General features: G+C 39.1%; 1 protein-coding gene across 5 annotated transcripts in view; it reads left to right on the top strand.

Annotated features, from left to right (window-relative positions):
• GRIP1 (glutamate receptor interacting protein 1) overlaps positions 1 to 18,752 on the top strand; it is a 733,183-nt gene that overhangs the window by 175,611 nt on the left and 538,820 nt on the right. For 2 of the 5 annotated variants that reach the window (XM_077111338.1, XM_077111341.1), the window contains exon 1: positions 2,956 to 4,911. The exons of 2 other annotated variants lie outside the window; for them this stretch is intronic. In XM_077111338.1, coding sequence (XP_076967453.1) covers positions 4,809 to 4,911 — 103 coding nt within the window. In that variant the 5' untranslated portion in view covers positions 2,956 to 4,808. Of the gene's footprint in view, positions 1 to 2,955; positions 4,912 to 18,752 lie in introns of those variants that run through there. One more of the 5 variants, XM_077111337.1, reaches the window with a different exon arrangement.

The raw sequence follows: 18,752 nt of genomic DNA, 5'->3' as shown, positions 1-18,752 counted from the left end.
TTTTGATATGTTGTGTTTTCATTTTCATTTGCCTCGAGATATTTACTAATTTCTTTTGTAATTTCTTCCTTGACCCACTGGTTGTTGCAGAGTGTGTTGTTGAGCCTCCATGTATTTGTGAATTTTCTGGCACTCCGCCTATTATTGATTTCCAACTTCATTCCTTTATGATCGGAGAAAGTGTTGTGTATGATTTCAATCTTTTTAAATTTGTTAAGGCTTGCTTTGTGACCCAGCATATGGTCTATCTTTGAGAATGATCCATGAGCACTTGAGAAAAAGGTGTATCCTGCTGTTGTGGGGTGTAAAGTCCTATAAATGTCTGTTAAGTCTAGCTCATTTATTGTAATATTCAAATTCTCTATTTCTTTACTGATCCTGTCTAGATGTTCTGTCCATTGATGAGAGTGGCGAATTGAAGTCTCCAACTATTATGGTAGATGTGTCTATTTCCCTTTTCACTGATTGCAGTGTATTTCTCACGTATTTTGGGGCATTCTGTTCGGTGCAGAAATATTTAAGATTGTTATGTCTTCTTGTTTAATTGTTCCTTTTATTAGTAGATAGTGTCCTCTTTGTCTCTTTTAACTGTTTTACATTTGAAGTCTAACTTGTTGGATATTAGTATAGCTACTCCTGCTCTTTTCTGGTTGTTATTTGCATGAAATATCTTTTCCCAACCTTTCACTTTCAACCTATGTTTATCTTTGGGTCTAAGATGTGTTTCCTGTAGACAGCATATAGAAGGATCCTGTTTTTTAATCCATTCTGCCAGTCTATGTCTTTTGATTGGGGAATTCAGTCCATTAAATTTAGTGTTATTACTGTTTGGATAATATTTTCCTCTACCATTTTGCCTTTTGTGTTATATATATCATATCTGATTTTCCTTCTTTCTACACTCTTCTCCATACCTCTCTCTTCTGTCTTTTTGTATCTGACTCTAGTGCTCCCTCTAATATTTCTTGCAGAGCTGGCCTCTTGGTCACAAATTCTCTCAGTGACTTTTTGTCTGAAAATGTTTTAATTTCTCCCTCATTTTTGAAGGACAATTTTCCTGGATATAGAAGTCTTGGTTGGCAGTTTTTCTCTTTTAGTAATTTAAATATATCATCCCACTGTCTTCTAGCTTCCATGGTTTCTGCTGAGAAATCTACACATAGTCTTATTGGGTTTCCCTTGTATGTGATGGATTGTTTTTCTCTTGCTGCTTTCTAGATCCTCTCTTTCTCTTTGACCTCTGACATTCTAACTAGTAAGTGTCTTGGAGAACGCCTATTTGGGTCTATTCTCTTTGGGGTGTGCTGCACTTCTTGGATCTGTAATTTTAGGTCTTTCATAAGAGTTGGGAAATTTTCAGTGATAATTTCTTCCATTAGTTTTTCTCCTCCTTTTCTCTTCTCTTCTCCTTCTGGGACACCCACAACACGTATATTTGTGCGCTTCCTATTATCATTCAATTCCCTGATCCCCTGCTCAAATTTTTCCATTCTTTTCCCTATAGTTTCTCTCTCTTTTTGGAATTCAGATGTTCCATCCTCCAGTTCACTAATTCTAGCCTCTGTCTCTTTAAATCTACCATTGTACGTTTCCATTGTTTTTTCCATCTTTTCTACTTTGTCCTTCAATCCCGTAAGTTCTGTGATTTGTTTTTTCAGACTTTCCATTTCTTCTTTTTGTTCAGCCCATGTCTTCTTCATGTCCTCCCTCAATTTATTGATTTGGTTTTTGAAGAGGTTTTCCATTTCTGTTCATATATTCAGAATTAGTTGTCTCAGCTCCTGTATCTCATTTGAGCTATTGGTTTGTTCCTTTAACTGGGCCATATCTTCAATTTTCCTGGTGTGATCCATTATTTTTTGCTGGCGTCTGGGCATTTAATCAGATTTCCCTGGGTGTGGGACCCAGCAGGTTGAAAGACTTTCCTGTGAAGTCTCTGGGCTCTGTTTTTCTTATCCTGCCCAGTATGTGGTGCTCGTCTGTCTGTGGGTCCCACCAGTAAAAGGTGCTGTGGAAGACTCTCGCTGTGGGGGAGGGTCGCCAGCCGACGCGGCTTGGGGGGGTGACTATCCATATCTCCCAGCCGGCACAGGAAGCCACATGTGGGGGGGGGGCGCCGGCTGTCGTGGCTTGGGGGAGTGCTGATCCAAAGCTCCCAGGCGGCCCGGGAAGCCGCGCGTGGGGGGGGGGCGCCGGCCGCTGCGGCTTGGGGGAGTGCTGATTCAAATCTCTTAGCAGGCCCGGGAAGCCGCGCGTGGGGGGTGGGGGCACCGGCCGCTGCGGCTTGGGGGGGTGCCGATCCAAAGTTCCCAGCCGGCCTGGGAAGCCACGTGTGTGTAAGGGGCTCCGGTCGCTGGCCTCCGTGGCTTGGGGGACCTCTGATCCAAATGTCCCAGCCGGCCCGTGAAGCTGCGCGTGGGGGGTGGCACTGGCCGCTGCAGCTTGGGGAGGGTGCCTATCCAAAGCTCCCAGCCAGCCCGGGAAACCGCGCGTGGTGGGGGGCGCCGGCCACCGTGGCTTGAGGGACCTCCGATCCAAATCTCCCAGCCAGCCTGGGAAGGAGGGAGGGAGGGGCTCTGGCCGCCAGTTGCCACGGCCCGGAAAAGCGCACACCTCTCAGGGACCTCACCGCAGCGGATTCTCTTAGCCGGTTCAGCCGTTCCAGAATGGGGTACGCTGTGTTTCTGTTCTCTGTCGTGGCTCCAGGAGCTGTTCTGTACTGTCTCTATTTCTTTAGTAGCTGTTCTCGAGGAGGAACTAAGACCCGTGCGTCTTACTATGCCGCCATCTTCTCCGGACCTAGGTCATATTTTTTAATGCAACCTGCCAATCTGTCTTTTTATTTTGTAGCTGAATCCGTTAACATTCAATTTATTAATATAAAGGCAGTATTTCATTTTATTCTTTGGTTTTATCCTTTGATATGATAATGTCATATCTTATTTTTCTCTCTCTTTTTTATCCTTTCCATTTTCAATACTGGTAATTGTACATTTTAAACTTTCCTTCCAAGCCTCTTTCTCCTGTTTTTCCTTTCAGGCTGCAGAACAACTTCCTTTAGTATCTATTGTAAGGAAAAAATACTTGCCCTACAGGTTGTTTTGGGAAAACGTTTGTCAACATTTCTTATTGACAGACTGTTTCTGTTTATCTATGGGTATTTTAAACTTTCATTCATTTTCAAAGGACAGTTTTACCACATAAAGATTTCTTGGCTGGCAGTTTTTCTCTTTCATTATCTTTAATATATCATACCACTACTTCCTTGCCTCCATGATTTCTGATGAGAAATCAACACTGTGAGATGGATTACTTTTCTCTTGCAGCTTTAAGAATTCTCCCTTTACCTTTGGTATTTGACATTCTGATTAGTATGTGTCTAGAAGAAAGTCTATTAAGATTTATTCTGTTTGGAGTACATTGTGCTTCTTGGACACATATGTTTATTTCCTACCTAAGAGTTGGGAAATTTTCAGCTGTTATTTCCTCAGATACTCCTTCTGTACCTTTTCCCTTCTTGTCTCCTTCTGGAACACCCAAAATTTATATATTTGTATGCTTTGTGCTGTTATTCAATTCCTGAGAAAGTGCTGAATTGTTTCCTTTTTTTTCTTTCTCTGTTCTTCTTTTGGTAAGATTTTGATTGTTCTGTCTTCTAGTTCACTGATTCTTTCTTCTTCCTGTTCAAATCTGATGTTGTATGCCTATAGTGAATTTTAAACCTCTTCTGTTGGGCCTTTTATTCCCATTAATTTTGTTTTATGTTTCTTTTCATAATTTCAGATTCTTCATTATGGTTACCCTGTGACTTTTAATATCTTTTACCTCTTTGTTTGTATTTTTCTTCATCTCCTTGAATTTATTTGGGGGATTTGTTTGAACATCTTAGATTACTTGTTCCGTATTCTTTGTTTCCTCTGAAGTTTTAATTAGTTCCTTTGACTGGGAACTAATTAACAGGGCCATATCTTCCTGTTTCCTAGAATGGCTTATGATTTTTTGCTGATGTTTGGGCATCGGGTTATCTTGATGAGCTTTCTGTGAAGATCAATTTCTTGCACTGCCTGGGTTGTTACAGTTGATTGGCTTTGTTTTAATGTTCTTCTTTGACATATGGTTCAACTTATTCTAGTCCTTTAGAATTTCCTGTGTTTAACTGATCAGATGTGTTCAGCTCTTCTTCATCTGATTCTTGCCTTGGGTATGTGGCATTATTTTTAAGGTTGCACTATTTGTGCAGTTGTTTCACCCGCAGGAGAGAGCTCCCTTTCACCTATTCTTTCTCCAGAGATCTTGATATATTCTTTTTGCTTTTGTTTTGTTTTATCTCCCTATTTATTTTTGTATTCATTTATTTGCTTTTTACTCTTCTTTCATTGCCTCTAGCTGCTTTTGTGTGGATGCCAAATTCTGGGAAGAGGGTCCCTCCTGAGAGGACTTTCCTAAATCATTATTTCTCAGGTAAAATCGAGGCAGAAGCCCAGGAAGGGATTATATATTTCCAAAGAGCCTTGGAGAGAGGATCAGGAAAGACCCCTCCCAAAACTTTTTGACAGCCCCCCTAATTTGTACTTTCTTGGCCTGTCCAGAAGATGGCATGCTTCAACAGACTGTTCCCAGCAGCGCTAAGGAAGCCCTGTGTCTTTAAACCTCCACCACCATCACCATTGCCTGTTGTGGCATTGACACAATGGCCACAGTGATGTCTGCCCAAGGTGGGCTAACATCAGAGCTGGGACTCCGTGATCTAAATTTGCCAGTCAGAAGCTGTGATCAGTACTTGTCTGTGCCTTATCCCTGTTCTGGGGATGAGGGCTTCCACATCTGTCACCCATGGCAGCAGCCAGCGAGGGACCCACTCGAGGTGGCTGACCTTGAGAGTGGGGGATGGGCTTCCACAACTGCCGCAGAGTGAGTTACTCACAGTTTGTTACCATCGTTTCTCACTCTCTTCGTCCCGGTCTTCCCTGGATGCTCTACAGTGCTAGCTTCTGGAGCCCCAGGACAGTTGTTGCTAATAGTTTCTGCTTTTCCACTGGCTGTTTTGTAGGGAGAAGTGATTCCTAAAGTCTCATCTTCCCTGTCCATCTCAAAGCAATGCTGACTTCTTGAAGAAGAAAGAACTAGTTTCCTTAAGTGTGAACAGGTACAGAAACTCAGAATCATTTCTGTATCTAGGGGCTCTTTGGTTGAAGCCTTTTGTTTGATTGAGTACAAGTAGGGAAGAGCTCATCTTCCCACCTCTTTTTTCTCTCCTCCATCAGAAAGCAGCAGTACATAAATGTCATGCTTGAGCCTGGCATCCTTGGTGTTATCTAATTATCATTGATCTTTAACTCTTTATTGCCTATTACTCACATTCTCCCACTTCAATGTAATTTTTTGGGGAAAGAAAAAGATCTATAGCTTTACGCTTTCCTGTCCATGTAAATTAAAGTTCAGTAATAGATTTTAAAAAAGAAAAAAAATAATGTTTCTTAGAATCTTTCTTTGATTACTTAATATCTGTGATTTTCCCTACCTCCTCTCAAGGAGAAACCTTGAAAACTAACAGTTTAACCCCAAGAATTTCATTAAGGAAGGCCTGCAATATAAATTTCTTCAGAGAATACTTTTGAAAAATAAAGAATGTTTACCTTTCTTTAATATTTGCAAATTGTAGAAGTGAGTAAACACTACAATATAATTTATTCTGCTCTGCCACTTCAAAACCTTGTAAGTTTTCTTCAAAGGCAGTCTCTTCCCTGATTATAGAAAAGATTTAATAGGAAAAAGTACTCCTGTAGTATTGTAGTACATAGACTTTTTAACTTAAAAAATAGACTTTTAACTTAAAAACTACAGCACATTTACACTTTGTTATAAAATACTAAAATGAATAATTAAAACAGGACTAGAAATGTCAAAATAAATGATAACTCTGGGTTATGGTGCAGAGCTTTTAATATTTTTCATGCATTTTTTGCTTTGTTGATGTGCATAACATAAAGTCATAGGCAAAGGATTTCCCAGTCATTAAATGTGAATAAACAAGATAGCATTTTAATGGGTATTTTGGTCTTATTTCAGCATTTAGTCAGTTATTTAATTCTGTAGACTTCTCTTGCATTTGCTCTAAAAAAGAGCTTTACTATTGTATAAATAATAAGTTTTTGAAGGTAAACAGATCAGAATTGCATGATTTGAAAAAAATAGAATTTAGGAATTAATTTTCCACATAAATATGAAGCTTTCCCTTCTGAGCATTGAAGAAATGAGCAATTCAGACAGTACATGTATCTTTACTATTAAATAATTCAGAAACAGTGAAAACAATATGCATTTAAGGTCTTTTTATTTCATTTTGATAAATAAGCTCTTGAAGCAACAATATTTTTGTATCTATAGCCAAATACATTTAGAGATTTCAAATAAATTTTCCTAAAATTTAGAAATAAAATTTCTAAAAAAATTTTTTCTTGCTTTAGGAAGTGACTTATTTCTTAAATTAGGTCATTAGTGCTGAAATTTTCAGTTCACGTTCAGTCTCTTCCTGATTTTCTCTTCCAACTTTCCAAAATGGTCTTACCTGCTGTCCTGGGTTAAATAATGTCCTCCAAAATTCATGTCCACCCAGAACTTAACAAGGTGATCTTATTTGGAGACAGGGTCTTTGCAAATGTAATTAGTTAAGTTAAAATGAGGTCAGAGCTGTATGGCTCTAATCCAATAACTGGAGTCCTTATTAGAAGCAAAACCAGGCACACATAGGAGAAAGCCATGACCACAGAGGCTGATATTGGAATGATGCAGCTACAAGGTAAGAGACATGAAGGATTGTTGGCAGCCGCTGGATGCTGGGAGAGAGGCATGCAACAAATTCTTCCTAAGAGTCCCCAGAAGGAACTAAGCTTGCTGACGCATTGATTTCGGGCTTCTACGTACCAGAACTGAGAATACATTTCTATTTGAAGCCACCTGGTTTGTTTTAATTTGTTAAGTGGTCCTAGAAAGTTAATATACCTGGTGACTTCAGTTTTGAGATAATGAAAGAAAATGCCAATTTTCACAAGTTGTCTCTTAGTCCTACAGCAGAGGACCAGGCCATGGAACCCAGACCACTGGCTGGCACCTAGGACCCTGCTCAAGTGACCCAAGCTGTTGAAGCCTGGCATTCTTCACATATCCCTGCACCTTCCCAGAGTCGTTGCGTAGAATTAGGTCAACAGTTTCCTGGAAGTCTGTGCCTAATATCAAATTGTGACGGGGCAGATGGTTTTAACTGTGTTACTATTGGCTTCCATATTTAACCTAAAAATGCATTAATTTGATCAAATTGTGCTAAATATTTATTTTATTGTGAACCTAAATTCAAAATAGTCAGTTGTTGGGATGAGGTAGGGGATGGGAGGAATTCTAGCATTTGTTGAATATCTAGTAAGTGTCCGGTGTCAAGTGCTTGACGTGAGTCGTCTCAGTGAATCATTGCAAGAGTGTTATGAGAAATGAGTTTTCCACTCTAGTCTATAAAAATGTTAATTGCTTGCCCAGCGTTATCCTTGCCTGATGAATCATAGATATCGGACTCCCAACCAGGTATTTCTGGCTCCAAAGCTCATGTATACACATGTGCAGAGGAATTATCTATGAAAGAAATACTTTTTTTATTGTTGTTGAATGCATCTACAGCTCTGAGAAGGCCTTATGTATGGCAGTGCTCCCCATGCATTTCATTATAATTGTGAAAACATTAAACGAACCTTTGGTTCATCACTGCAGTGTTAAGGTACAAGAAATAAATAAAAATAGCAAGTCTTCTCCTTTCCTGTTGCCTCCTGCCTGTTGCTGGATACCAGGTTTTCCTCAGGCCACCAGTGAGACTTGGACTTGTGGTTTAGGTGCAGTTTGCAAGGAAGGAGTCTCAGTTCCTGATTATGAAGGCAAATCTAGATTTATTAAGGTTAGTATACATCTCCGCTCTTAAATATTGTATGTGCCATCTTACCATTGTAAGGCTATTCTATTAGCCTGATTTTTTCTATTCAGAGCTATGTTTACTACTGTCTTGGTGTCAGCATAAGGACAACCGAGTGAAATATTTAGGACCTCCCTTTTTCTCCAGATATGTCAGCCACGTGGAAGGAGTGAAGCCATCCATTGTGTCAGCAAGAGTGACAAGTCTCAGGCCAGATTCTGCTATTACTTTTCTTTTATCAGTTGCTTAAAATAACTGAGCTTAATATTTTCTTTGCCCTCATCATGTGAAATTGCAGATGTTTACTGGTCTCATTCTTTCTTTTGTTGAACTAACTCCCATTCTAATGGATTGCTTTGTTTTCAAAACAAAGTTCTGCATTTCAGTTTGAATGGCTCCTTCTGGTAAGATAAACTTCAGTTATTTTACTTATATATTGTTTCCCTTTCATTTTTAAGCTAAAAATAACCTAAAAGGTGTGAAGGATAATTTTCCATGCAACTGATTAAAAAGTCCTGACCCATTTTCATCCCTGGTTTCTCCCCTGCCCTGGGAGAAGTGTGGAGTTGGAGGAAAATGGTTGTACTTTCCCTGTTTTCAAAAAACAAGTAGAATTTAAGAACCAAGACCAAAAGTTTTTTTCGTTGTAGCTTTTAGGGCAGAAACTGCTAGTTACCAACCCCAGTATCCATTCTCCCTTTATTCACAGAAACCTGGTTTTTCCTAGTAGAAACATGCCCAAATAAACACTCTTATTTCCCAGCTTCCCTTGGGTGATCAATGACATTAAGCTTAAGTCCTTGAGTGGGCTTTCAGGAAGCTATTTAAAGCAGGTTGACTCGGCCAAGAGGAGCACTTTTTCGTCCCTTCCTTGCTTTCTCCTCTTTTTGCCTAAAATGTATCTGAAACTCTACAACCACTTTGGACTTGGAGAATGGAGTCATGCAGAAAGATAGGGTTCTTTGTTCTGATGACTTTGGGACTGCCATAGATGCATGAACTGCCTTCCTCTATACTTCCTTTATCTGAAGGGAAAACAAACTTTTGTCTTATCTAAGCCGCTATTTGGGGTTTCTGTTACATGTAGACAAACTTGATCATACTTGAATGCAATTTTCTTTAGTTTTCTCTTGTCTGGGATGTAAAAAACATCTACTCCTGCATCATCAGCCTATTTTCTCCTCCCAATTTCAATTCCTCTCTTTTCTACTTAATATCAACATTTGAGAGGACCTTTTTAGGCAAGAGGTATCTACTTGAGAATCACATAGCAGGCTCATCTTGTCTGGATATGTACTGCCAGCTATTTCAGCTGTTCCTTCCTTTGTTCTTCTTTGAATGCAGAGATTTTCAGAGGCACAGATATGTCACTGTAGCACTCCCAGCAGTAGTCGTGGGATAGGGATGTTCAGGTCAGGGCAGTTGTTTTGCTTGCATGAGTCATTTAAGGTCTGGAATCTGCTGTGTAGCAAAAGATGGATTGGACAGGGCTAGGTTCTTACAAGGGGCAGAAACATAATTTCCAATGTTGTCTACAGGAAGAAGGTTCAGACTTGCCAGAAGCATTGCACTGATTAAGTATTTCATTGACCAGTGAATGAGAACGCTCCTTTTATACCTTTACATAATTCTGCAGCCTCTTTCTTGCCTTCCTGCAAATTTCCATGGGATTGCTCTTGTCAGAGAAGATAGAGGCCAAATTTAGCCTGGGATAAATTAAAGGAATATCCAATGAAAAGAAAAGAAAACTCCGAAGAAGCAATATAGAACAAGTTACAAACCCAAAGAGAGATGCAGGGATATAACATATCAGAGAGACATGACAACCCGCTTACTTTATATGCCGTATACCGCTGCCTGCGGAAGGAGATGCTGCTGTTGCATGCATGATGTGTCATATTGCTGCCACCCCCAAGCCCCCTTGTCAGGGTGCTTGGTATTGAGGCCTCACAGAAATTTTCCTGACTCAGCAACCCAATCCCTGTATTCGGCACTATCTGTTACCTCCCAGGCACCAAAGCAGTCAGATGCTCTTAGAGAGTGATTTCAAGGAAGATTATAATTGTTAATAATAAACATGCTATATTGGGTACAAGCTAGTCTACAAAAGAGTGTTGTAAAAAGAAACGCTTGCTGATGATGGGTTTCATGTTGAGAGTAAAAATCCTAAGAAGATAAAGCTCTTCTTAAAATTGTGAATCCCCCCTGATATCCATGTCTCTTTTTCTGTATGTTTATTAACTAACTGGGAGATATTACTTCAGCTTTACTTGCCATGAGCTCTTCATTATAAGGAGAGTATATGTATTTATTATATATACATTTTGAGGGCAACATCAAAAGCTTGGAAGAAAAGAGCAAATGTAATTATCAATAGGTTGGTCTTTAACCAACCCCAACAACAACAAAAAAAAATGAAAGAAAGAAAAAATAGAGGAGTTGGATGCATTTAGTTTGGAGTAGAGGCAATTTAATAACTGTTAAAGAACTGTTGTTAAGAAAGCCACTGACCAATGTTCACTGTCCCCATAGGGGACATAAATAGAAGGAATTGTTTAAACTAGAAGAGAAGAGAGGGATTCAAATTAAATATTGAGAAGCGTTTCTTGAAAGTGAGGATCATTAAAGAAAAAAGTGCCATAAGCTATATAACTAGTTATTGAGGAAAGATGGGGAATCTGTTTCTTAAGATATTAGTGTAGTAGGCATAGCACAGGCTGTGAACTCAGACTGGCTTTGAATCTCTGTTCTTTTCTTAGCTAACATGAATAAACTGACTTTTTAAATTGTTCCACTTTATAGGGTTTGGGGAATTTATGGAACATATATTTATAAACAAGCATTTAGGTGATAAGTAAATATTTTCTTCCCTTAAATTCTGAATAGTTGTTTGAGGTTCTCTAGCATAAAGGTTAGGTGATGTGTTCTCATCATTTATTATTTTTCTTTGTCTTTTAGAGTAAAATGAGAAAAGTGAGAATTTGTCTTTTAGAGTTAAATGGTTCTTAGCATTTTGTGGCAGGGGATTTTTATTACCTGGTTTTACAAAATCATAGCATGTGTGTATATATGTGTTTACAACTACACCACAAACAAAGTAATACAAGAAAGGTGTTTCAAAATAAAATCCAGAAAAAGCTAGATATTATGCTTAAAAAAGGAATCACTTGTCTAAAAACTGTATGCCCAAGGCACAGTATCAGTTTTCCCTATTTTACTGTCACTGGATGTGTTCACATGACCAAGTTATTTTTTTTTGTCACATCCTCAACTATTTGTGAAAGTTTCTATATGGACCAAATACTGCTCTATTTGGTCTTACCTGCCATCCATCATTGGGTTCCCTCCTGGTCATTTGTTTGTCGGCCTTTGAGATGAGTATTTTGAAGCTGCTGCTTGCTTGCCTTGGCTATAATCGCAAGGTCTTAATACATGAAGTACAGTATATTTTTGTTACCTAAGCAGTGTTTAAGCATATGCAGCCATTAAACTTGTGTAAATTTCCCTTATTACCAGATGTTAATAAGGAAGAGGGAGAAAATTTAGAAGTTGCTCTGCCTTGACCCTCACCTCCGCAGTCTGTGTCCCCAAGTTTTTCCATTAAGTAGGAGAACTTGATTCTTGTCTCAGAACAGGGTCTAGAGTGCTTTAAATGAATTGTTGACCTTATAAAGAGCTATCAACACATATTGAGTGCCCCCTGTGTGCCAAGTGCCAATCTAAATGCCTCCCATGCATTAATTCTTGAAGTCCTCCCAATAATATGGGGATTTAGTACTAATGATTATTGTTCACATTTTATAGATAAGAAGGCAGAGTCACAGAGACTATAAGTAACTACCCAGGATCATGCAACTGGCAAGTGGCTGAGCCAACAGTTAAACTCAGGCAAGCCAGTGCCTGAGCCTACCGGCTGTATCACTATGCTACGTCACCTCAGTTTCTGCAGCTTCCTGTTGCCCTTGAAGCAGGTGTTTGGAGGAGTGTCTCAGAAGTGCATTGACAGTCTAATTTTTCATTGGTTTATTATGGGAATTCTGGAACCAGAAAACTGTCAAGCTGTAGTTTTAATCCTTGTTTCATGACACTTAGCTTGGAATACAGAATGTCTTATGGCTGGTTAACCTGGAACTCTTTTGATTCTAAAAACAGCTTCTTGACCTATTCTTTAGTCTTTAAGACTGTTTTTTTTCCCTTGTACCATGCTTTTAATGCCTTCATGCCATTTTTCACATCACTGCTTCTTTACCTTATACTACTACTGCCCCCTCTTCCCTTTGAGAAGGTGTATCCATTCACATGCAGAAGTCTATCACAGATGACAGTTTAGGAGCCTTTCTTTGTTTGAGTTCACTTAACATTGCCTTGAACCCTCTATTCTACCTCTGGTGAGGAATCCAGGTCCACGAAAGATTTTTTTACAAATTTCCTGAGAGATAATATTCCCATGGTCACTTTCGGCTTTGACTTTGTTACCCTTAAAATCTTGGTCTCCTTTGGTCTCCTTCTTCCCTCTGCTCTGTTTTGACTCATACGTGCTTTTCTGCCTTATGTTACTCGTACAAGGCATTTTCAGGTATAGCAGATTTTTATTGAATGTTTGGGGCAGTGGGGGCAGGCAGCTAGTAGTTGTGCCACTGCCACACAAAAAATTTAGAACTGAATTTAGACATTTCTGTTCTTAAATGTCTCTCAGCCACTCTATTCAGAGAATTTTCTCATCAGCTACTTTGCAATATGCTTGTTTTACTCCCTCCAGGTCTGCACCATGCATATCTTAAATCTTTCTGTATTCTCTTCTGTGAGCATCCCAATGGGGGATTGTGAAAAACCCCTAAAAAGAGGGCTTTCTCCTCTAATTTCTGTGACCTCTCAGGTCTTCACACTCTCTTGGCAGACTACACTCAGCCTCCACCAGTTTTCCAACCCTTGGTATCTTCCTCTTGCCTGTGTCTGGTTGCATCTACCCCACATAAACCCATACTATGTCTTGTCTTTTCCTGTGGGCACCTGTCTCTTCTTTGACTTTGAGTTGGTCAATAGGTTGCCTTTCAACTGAACTCTTCGGTGAGTTCAAGACAACTCATGCATTTGCAGTTTACTCTACTTTTTTTTTTCTCCCCATTTTAAGGACCGAGACAATGCTACATCTTAGAGAGGGAAGCCATTTTCTTCTGTATCCTACAATATTTACCGATAAGTATTCTATGATCATTGGCCGTGGTTCCTGAGCTAATCATGAACATGGCAAGAATTAGATCAGAAGACACAAACTGTTTTCCAGTAAGCCTGGTAAATTAAATTGTGCTACAAGTCAGACTCTGCAAGGGACAAGCAGGCCTTGAGGCCTCCCAGTGACAATTTTTCCAGCCACTGTGTTGAGTCATTTCTTGCCACCACCTGCCTGGATAATCTGACTAATAATCCAGGCTTCCACTAGGACTGGGACATTAGCCACTGGACTTAGGTTTTATACCCCACCTAACCCCTTCCCACAGGGTCATGATGCCATCCTTCAGTCAGTGTATGTATCTCTGCTGTGAAAGAACAGGTTGTTTTGATGTGGCTCAGCGTCTGACTTTGCTTTCTGTGCTCCCTCCACCTGGAGGCCAGATGTGCCTCATCGCCAGGCTGTCAACCTCTGGTACCATGGACCACTTATCCATACCATTCTTTGTATTGCTCAGAGGCCCGTTTAGCAGTCAGTTGTCACAGTCTCACTCAACCTGGATATTGAGTTACTGGAGGATGTTACTACTCCTTTGTAACTAGTTTAGTCCAAAGAATAACTGTATTTAAAACTCACACTGACTATGGCTACTTCTGCCACCTATGGGAGAAAGCCAAAATTCGTATCATGGAGAAAATATGTTTTCCGTGTTCAGAACTTAAGCAGTGGTGAGGCAATGGGAGAAAGATGGGAGAGAAGCTGAAAGCCCAAAGCTGCTGCCATTTTGCTCTGCTGATATAGAATCAATGGTTGTTTTATTTAACAGGATAGTAATGAAGCCTTAAAGACAGACATGAAACCAAATAGTGGGTTGTGAGCTAGACAGTATTATATAAAAAGTAAGGAAAACTGAATTTGACATGCAGAGAGAACTGAAAGCAGGGCAAGGCTGAGCAAGAAGCTTGAATCTTTTCAGGAAGCTTCTCCCACATTCATAGGGGAGACTTCACCTCAGATGTATTTTCTAGTGGGGTGTCCGCATCTCTTAGATCATTCTTAAGGCACGTTCCTATCTGAAAGAAGAAAGGAAGATCTGTGTTGAAGCATGTTCCTTTCCACTGATCCAATTGTATAATATATATCCTCACTCTCTTTCAAAAGAAATGTGTAGCTCAGTCATCTGTGAGGAAGTACCAAGTAGAGAATCACTTCTCCTAATTTCCATCTCCTGTGATATGGAGCGTGCAGCTGCCCCACTTCTATTTTTGGCAACTAACCCTACAGGTACCATTCTAATATCAGCAGCGTGGCCCAGACTCTTCCAGTGCACTCTTCTGTAGGGAGATAAATCCTTCCTAGTGAATTCCTGACTGCAGCCAGAGCCTCCACCTTCCCATCTTCCTGAAAGCATATGTTGATGGCTTTGCTGCTACTGGGATATTGCTTTAATTTCCTACATTACTTAAAGCAGGTACCATGAAATGGTCTGGCTTAAACAATGGGAATTTATTAGCTTACAGTTCGAGGTTGAGAAAATATCCAAGTCAAGGTATCATCAAGGCATGCTTTATTCCTAAAGACCAGCTGCCAGCTCTCTTTGACATCTCTGCTGCATGGCAAGGTACATGGTGGCATCTATTGGTCTCTCCCTTCTCTTCTGGATTTTGTTGATTTCACCTTCTTGCTTCCATAGCTTTCCCTCTCTGTGTTCATTCCATTAAAAAGGACTCCAGTAATAGGATTAATTTCCATTCTGAATGAGGTGGGTCTCAGCTTAACTGAAGTAACCTCATCAAAAGGTCCAGCTTACAATGGGTTCACACCCATAGAAATGGGTTAGACTTAAGAACATGCTTTTTAGCTTCAAACTAACAGATATGAAAAAGGGCCTGCTAGGCCCTAACAAAAAAATTTGCATTAATCCCTTGAGCCGTTCTGGACCATTGAGTTAAAAGTGCACCCTCTTTCTTAGTAAGGTCATGAGAAGCCTTATGTGAATTTTGAGTCATAATTGGCATTATTTCAGAAAAATGATTAGGACCTTTGCCAGTTGCTTTCTGAACATAGCCTAAAATTTCATGGAGAAGTGTACAAGTTTTAGCTTGCTTATTTCAGTGCTTTGAGATCCTTCCACTTTTATTCCATTGAAACAAATTCTTTATCAAAGTGTACATGACTTATAGGCAGTTTATAACATTCATAAATTACTAGTATAAAATCAATTATGTAATTTTTAGAGCAGCAGCATTAAAATATGGCAATACTTAACTTATTCTTCCAATTCCCCCCAGCATCCACGTACTCTCTGTGATGTGATTTAAGTCACTGAGGAATACATCGGAAAGTCAGTGAGCATCCACTGCTGACCCTGCATTGATTCACAGCCTTAGTTTCAATTCTGCATTGGTACCGTTTTTTTTTTTTTTTTGGCATAACGCATCTATTACCTTGTCATATGCTTGGTGCTCCTGCTAAAATTTATCTTTAGTCTGGTAATTTATTTTTCAGATCTAAAAACGGTTGACCCATTAACATGTGTAATAGAATCATTTGTATTCCAGTTACAATCACCTGCATTATTTGCATTTATAAAGATAACCTCTATGCCAGTTTTCCTCATTTTATATTCCCTCATGCTCACTCTCATATAAAGAGGAGAGAATAATATTTAGTTGCAGGTGTATCACATCTGAACACTATATAGTCTTTCTCTGTAACAGAATAACAAGGTTCTTCAACAGCATTCCATTTCATTTTACCAGTGTTAATCTTTATCCAGATTAACATTACCAGTGTTTTCTCAAACAATTTGGCCTTTAATATCAGTTTTAACCTAGGAATTTTAATTTGTCAGTTTTATATTCAATGAAATAGAACTTAGAATAGTCCCAAATCAACTCTTGTGAAGCAGGATAGGTTTGATGACCAAGCATTAGCTTTGGAACAAAATTGATCTGAATTAGAATTCTTTCTTTTGCCAATTAATGGCTTTGCTTGTGAGCAGTTTGCTCAAGTTCTTTGAGCCTCAGTTTACCCATCTGTGAAATTTAAAGGCTGTATGTGTAAAAACAGTACAATGCATAGCATATAATAGGCACTCAATAAATGGCAGTTATTAGTGTTAGAAATGCAGTCCCAAATTCAATGATATGAAGTATAATAGGTTGGCATGTTATAATACTTGAGACCATTTGCCACATTTTCCATCCAGGAACACAGCCCAGGTGTCACATATTTTATGCTTTTAAGATGCATGTAAATAGTATAAAATCCAAATTTAACGATCTTACTACTATTTTTTATAAAAATATTCAATCCTGTATTTATACTGATCAAAAGCAAAAAATGTATTTTAGCTTGTGTTTTGGTTTGCTAGAGTGCCGGAAGGCAATAACAGAAATGGATTGGCTTTTTATAAAGGGGATTTATTAAGGTACAAGTTACAGTTCTAAGGCCATGAAAATGTCCAAGTTAAGGCACCAGCAAGAAGATACCTTCACTCCAGAAAGGCTGGTTGAGTCCAGGGTTTCACTGACCGGAGTTTCATGGGAAGGCACATGGCCATGTCTGCTGTCCTCTCCAGGCTTCTGTTTTCAAACAGCTCTCTCAGTATCTCTAGGCATCTGTGTTTGAGATTTCTCCAAATGGTTACCCTCTTAAAGGACTCCAGTAAACAAATTAAGATCCACCTTGAATGGGTGAGGTCACATCTACATGGAAACAACTTAATCAAGGGGACCCACCCAATAATAGGTCTGCCTCCGCAAAATTGGATTAAAAGAACATGGCTTTTCTGGGGTGCATAATAGCTTCAGACTAGCACAGCTTGAATCACTGGTCATTTAGCATAGTTACTTTGACTTTTATAGACATATGTTAAAATATGCAACCTGATATAATAGTGTGTAATGTTAGATCACAGTTCTTAAATCTGTGAGAATGTTTAAAAAAAAAGGGGGAGTGCTTGTATGCACTATATACATATACAAACTAAAGGTACAATTGAAGAAGTATGGCAGAATAGGGGAAAACAGATTTGAGGCTGGTGGCTTTATTCCTAGACATATCATGTCACTTCTTGGAGTTTCAGGTTTTCCTAGACCAACTGTGTTTCCTAGCATTACTTCCTCCTTTATATTCCATTGTGGCTATAGGAGACCAGTTTGCTTATTCAAACGTACAAAATGTCTTTGAGCACTTTTTTTTTTTTTGCACATGGGCAGGCACTGGGAATTGAACCCAGGTCTCTGGCATAGCAGGCAAGAATTCTGCCCCTGAGCCGTCATCACACTGCCCATGAACATTTTGAGGGAGCTCATTCTCAGATCAAAATGTGGTTGGTTTATTTAAATGTGGCTTTTGAAGTCTGATGATAGTAAATGCATTGCTCAGTAGAAAAACATAACACAACAAAATTTTTTCCTATTTGCAAAATAGGAACTTGGTAATCTTTAGATCCATGATTCTCAAACTTGGACTGCATATTCCTGTAACCTATTAAAAAAAACATCAATTCTCAGGCCCTCCCTGGCAGGCTGACTAGGAGTCACCAGGTGTGGGGACTCGGGCTGTGTGTTTCTTGAAAACTCACAGAGCACACAGAGGACAAAGAACTGCTGATTTGGGCCTTTCCTTATGAAAATTAAATTTATGGTTAAAGTAGCATTTTTTTTTTTTCTTCTGAGGGGGAGCGCCATCTTGCAGAAAATATCTTCATACTCTTTTATGGTTAAACAAGCATTAGTTAAGGTGGATCATTTTAGCACAGGAACTACCTTTCTGTTTCTCTTAGTATTTTCATTTCCTAGGCTGCTCAAAGCAAATAACATGAAATGTGTTGGGTTAAACAATGGGAATTTATTTGCTTATGGCTTTGAGGCCAGGAAAATGTTTAAAAAAAGGCACCATCAAGGCAGTGCTTTCTTCCCAAAGACTTGTTAGCAGCGATTTGTGGCTCCTCTGCTCCTTGGCAGGGCACAGGCAGTATCTGCTGGTCACCCCCTTCTATTCTGGTTTTGTTGATTTCAGCTTCTTGCATCCATTGCTTTCTTTCTTTGAATTTGATTCTCTTATTAAAGTCTTCTCTAATAGGATTAAGGCTCATCCTGAATGAAGTGGAACACACCTTAGCTGAAGTAACCACATCAAAAAGTCCTACTTACAGTGGATTCACACCCACAGGAATGGATTTGATTTAAGAACATGTTTTTTTAGGGTACATGCAGCTTCAGACCACCACACTTAATTAAAAGTTCATAAAAAAAGTTTAGGATTATCATAATTATTTCCTGATGCTCATTTCCTTAAGAGTCTTTCTATCTTAGAATGGCAATACACAAAACATGATTATCCAAGTGCAATGACAAAACTTATATAGAGTTTTCAAATTAGTCAAAAGGCAAGTAAATATCAGATATGAATTATCCTTGATCTTTAGAAAAATACATTAGTTTATTTTTCAATCATTTGAAATGTTAATATTGTTAGCTAACAGTAATGGGCTCCTGGTATGTCCAGGCAGGATTTCATTCACTCATCCCAACAATTCCTTGAGGTAGGTACCATATGACCCCATTTTTAACATGAGAAAATTGAGTCACAGTGAGAAATTTTACATTTATAAATATT

The sequence above is a fragment of the Tamandua tetradactyla genome, chromosome 7 (genome assembly GCF_023851605.1).
Source record: "Tamandua tetradactyla isolate mTamTet1 chromosome 7, mTamTet1.pri, whole genome shotgun sequence".
Taxonomy (NCBI): Eukaryota; Metazoa; Chordata; class Mammalia; order Pilosa; family Myrmecophagidae; genus Tamandua; species Tamandua tetradactyla.
This window is presented reverse-complemented; position numbering and strand designations above follow the sequence as displayed.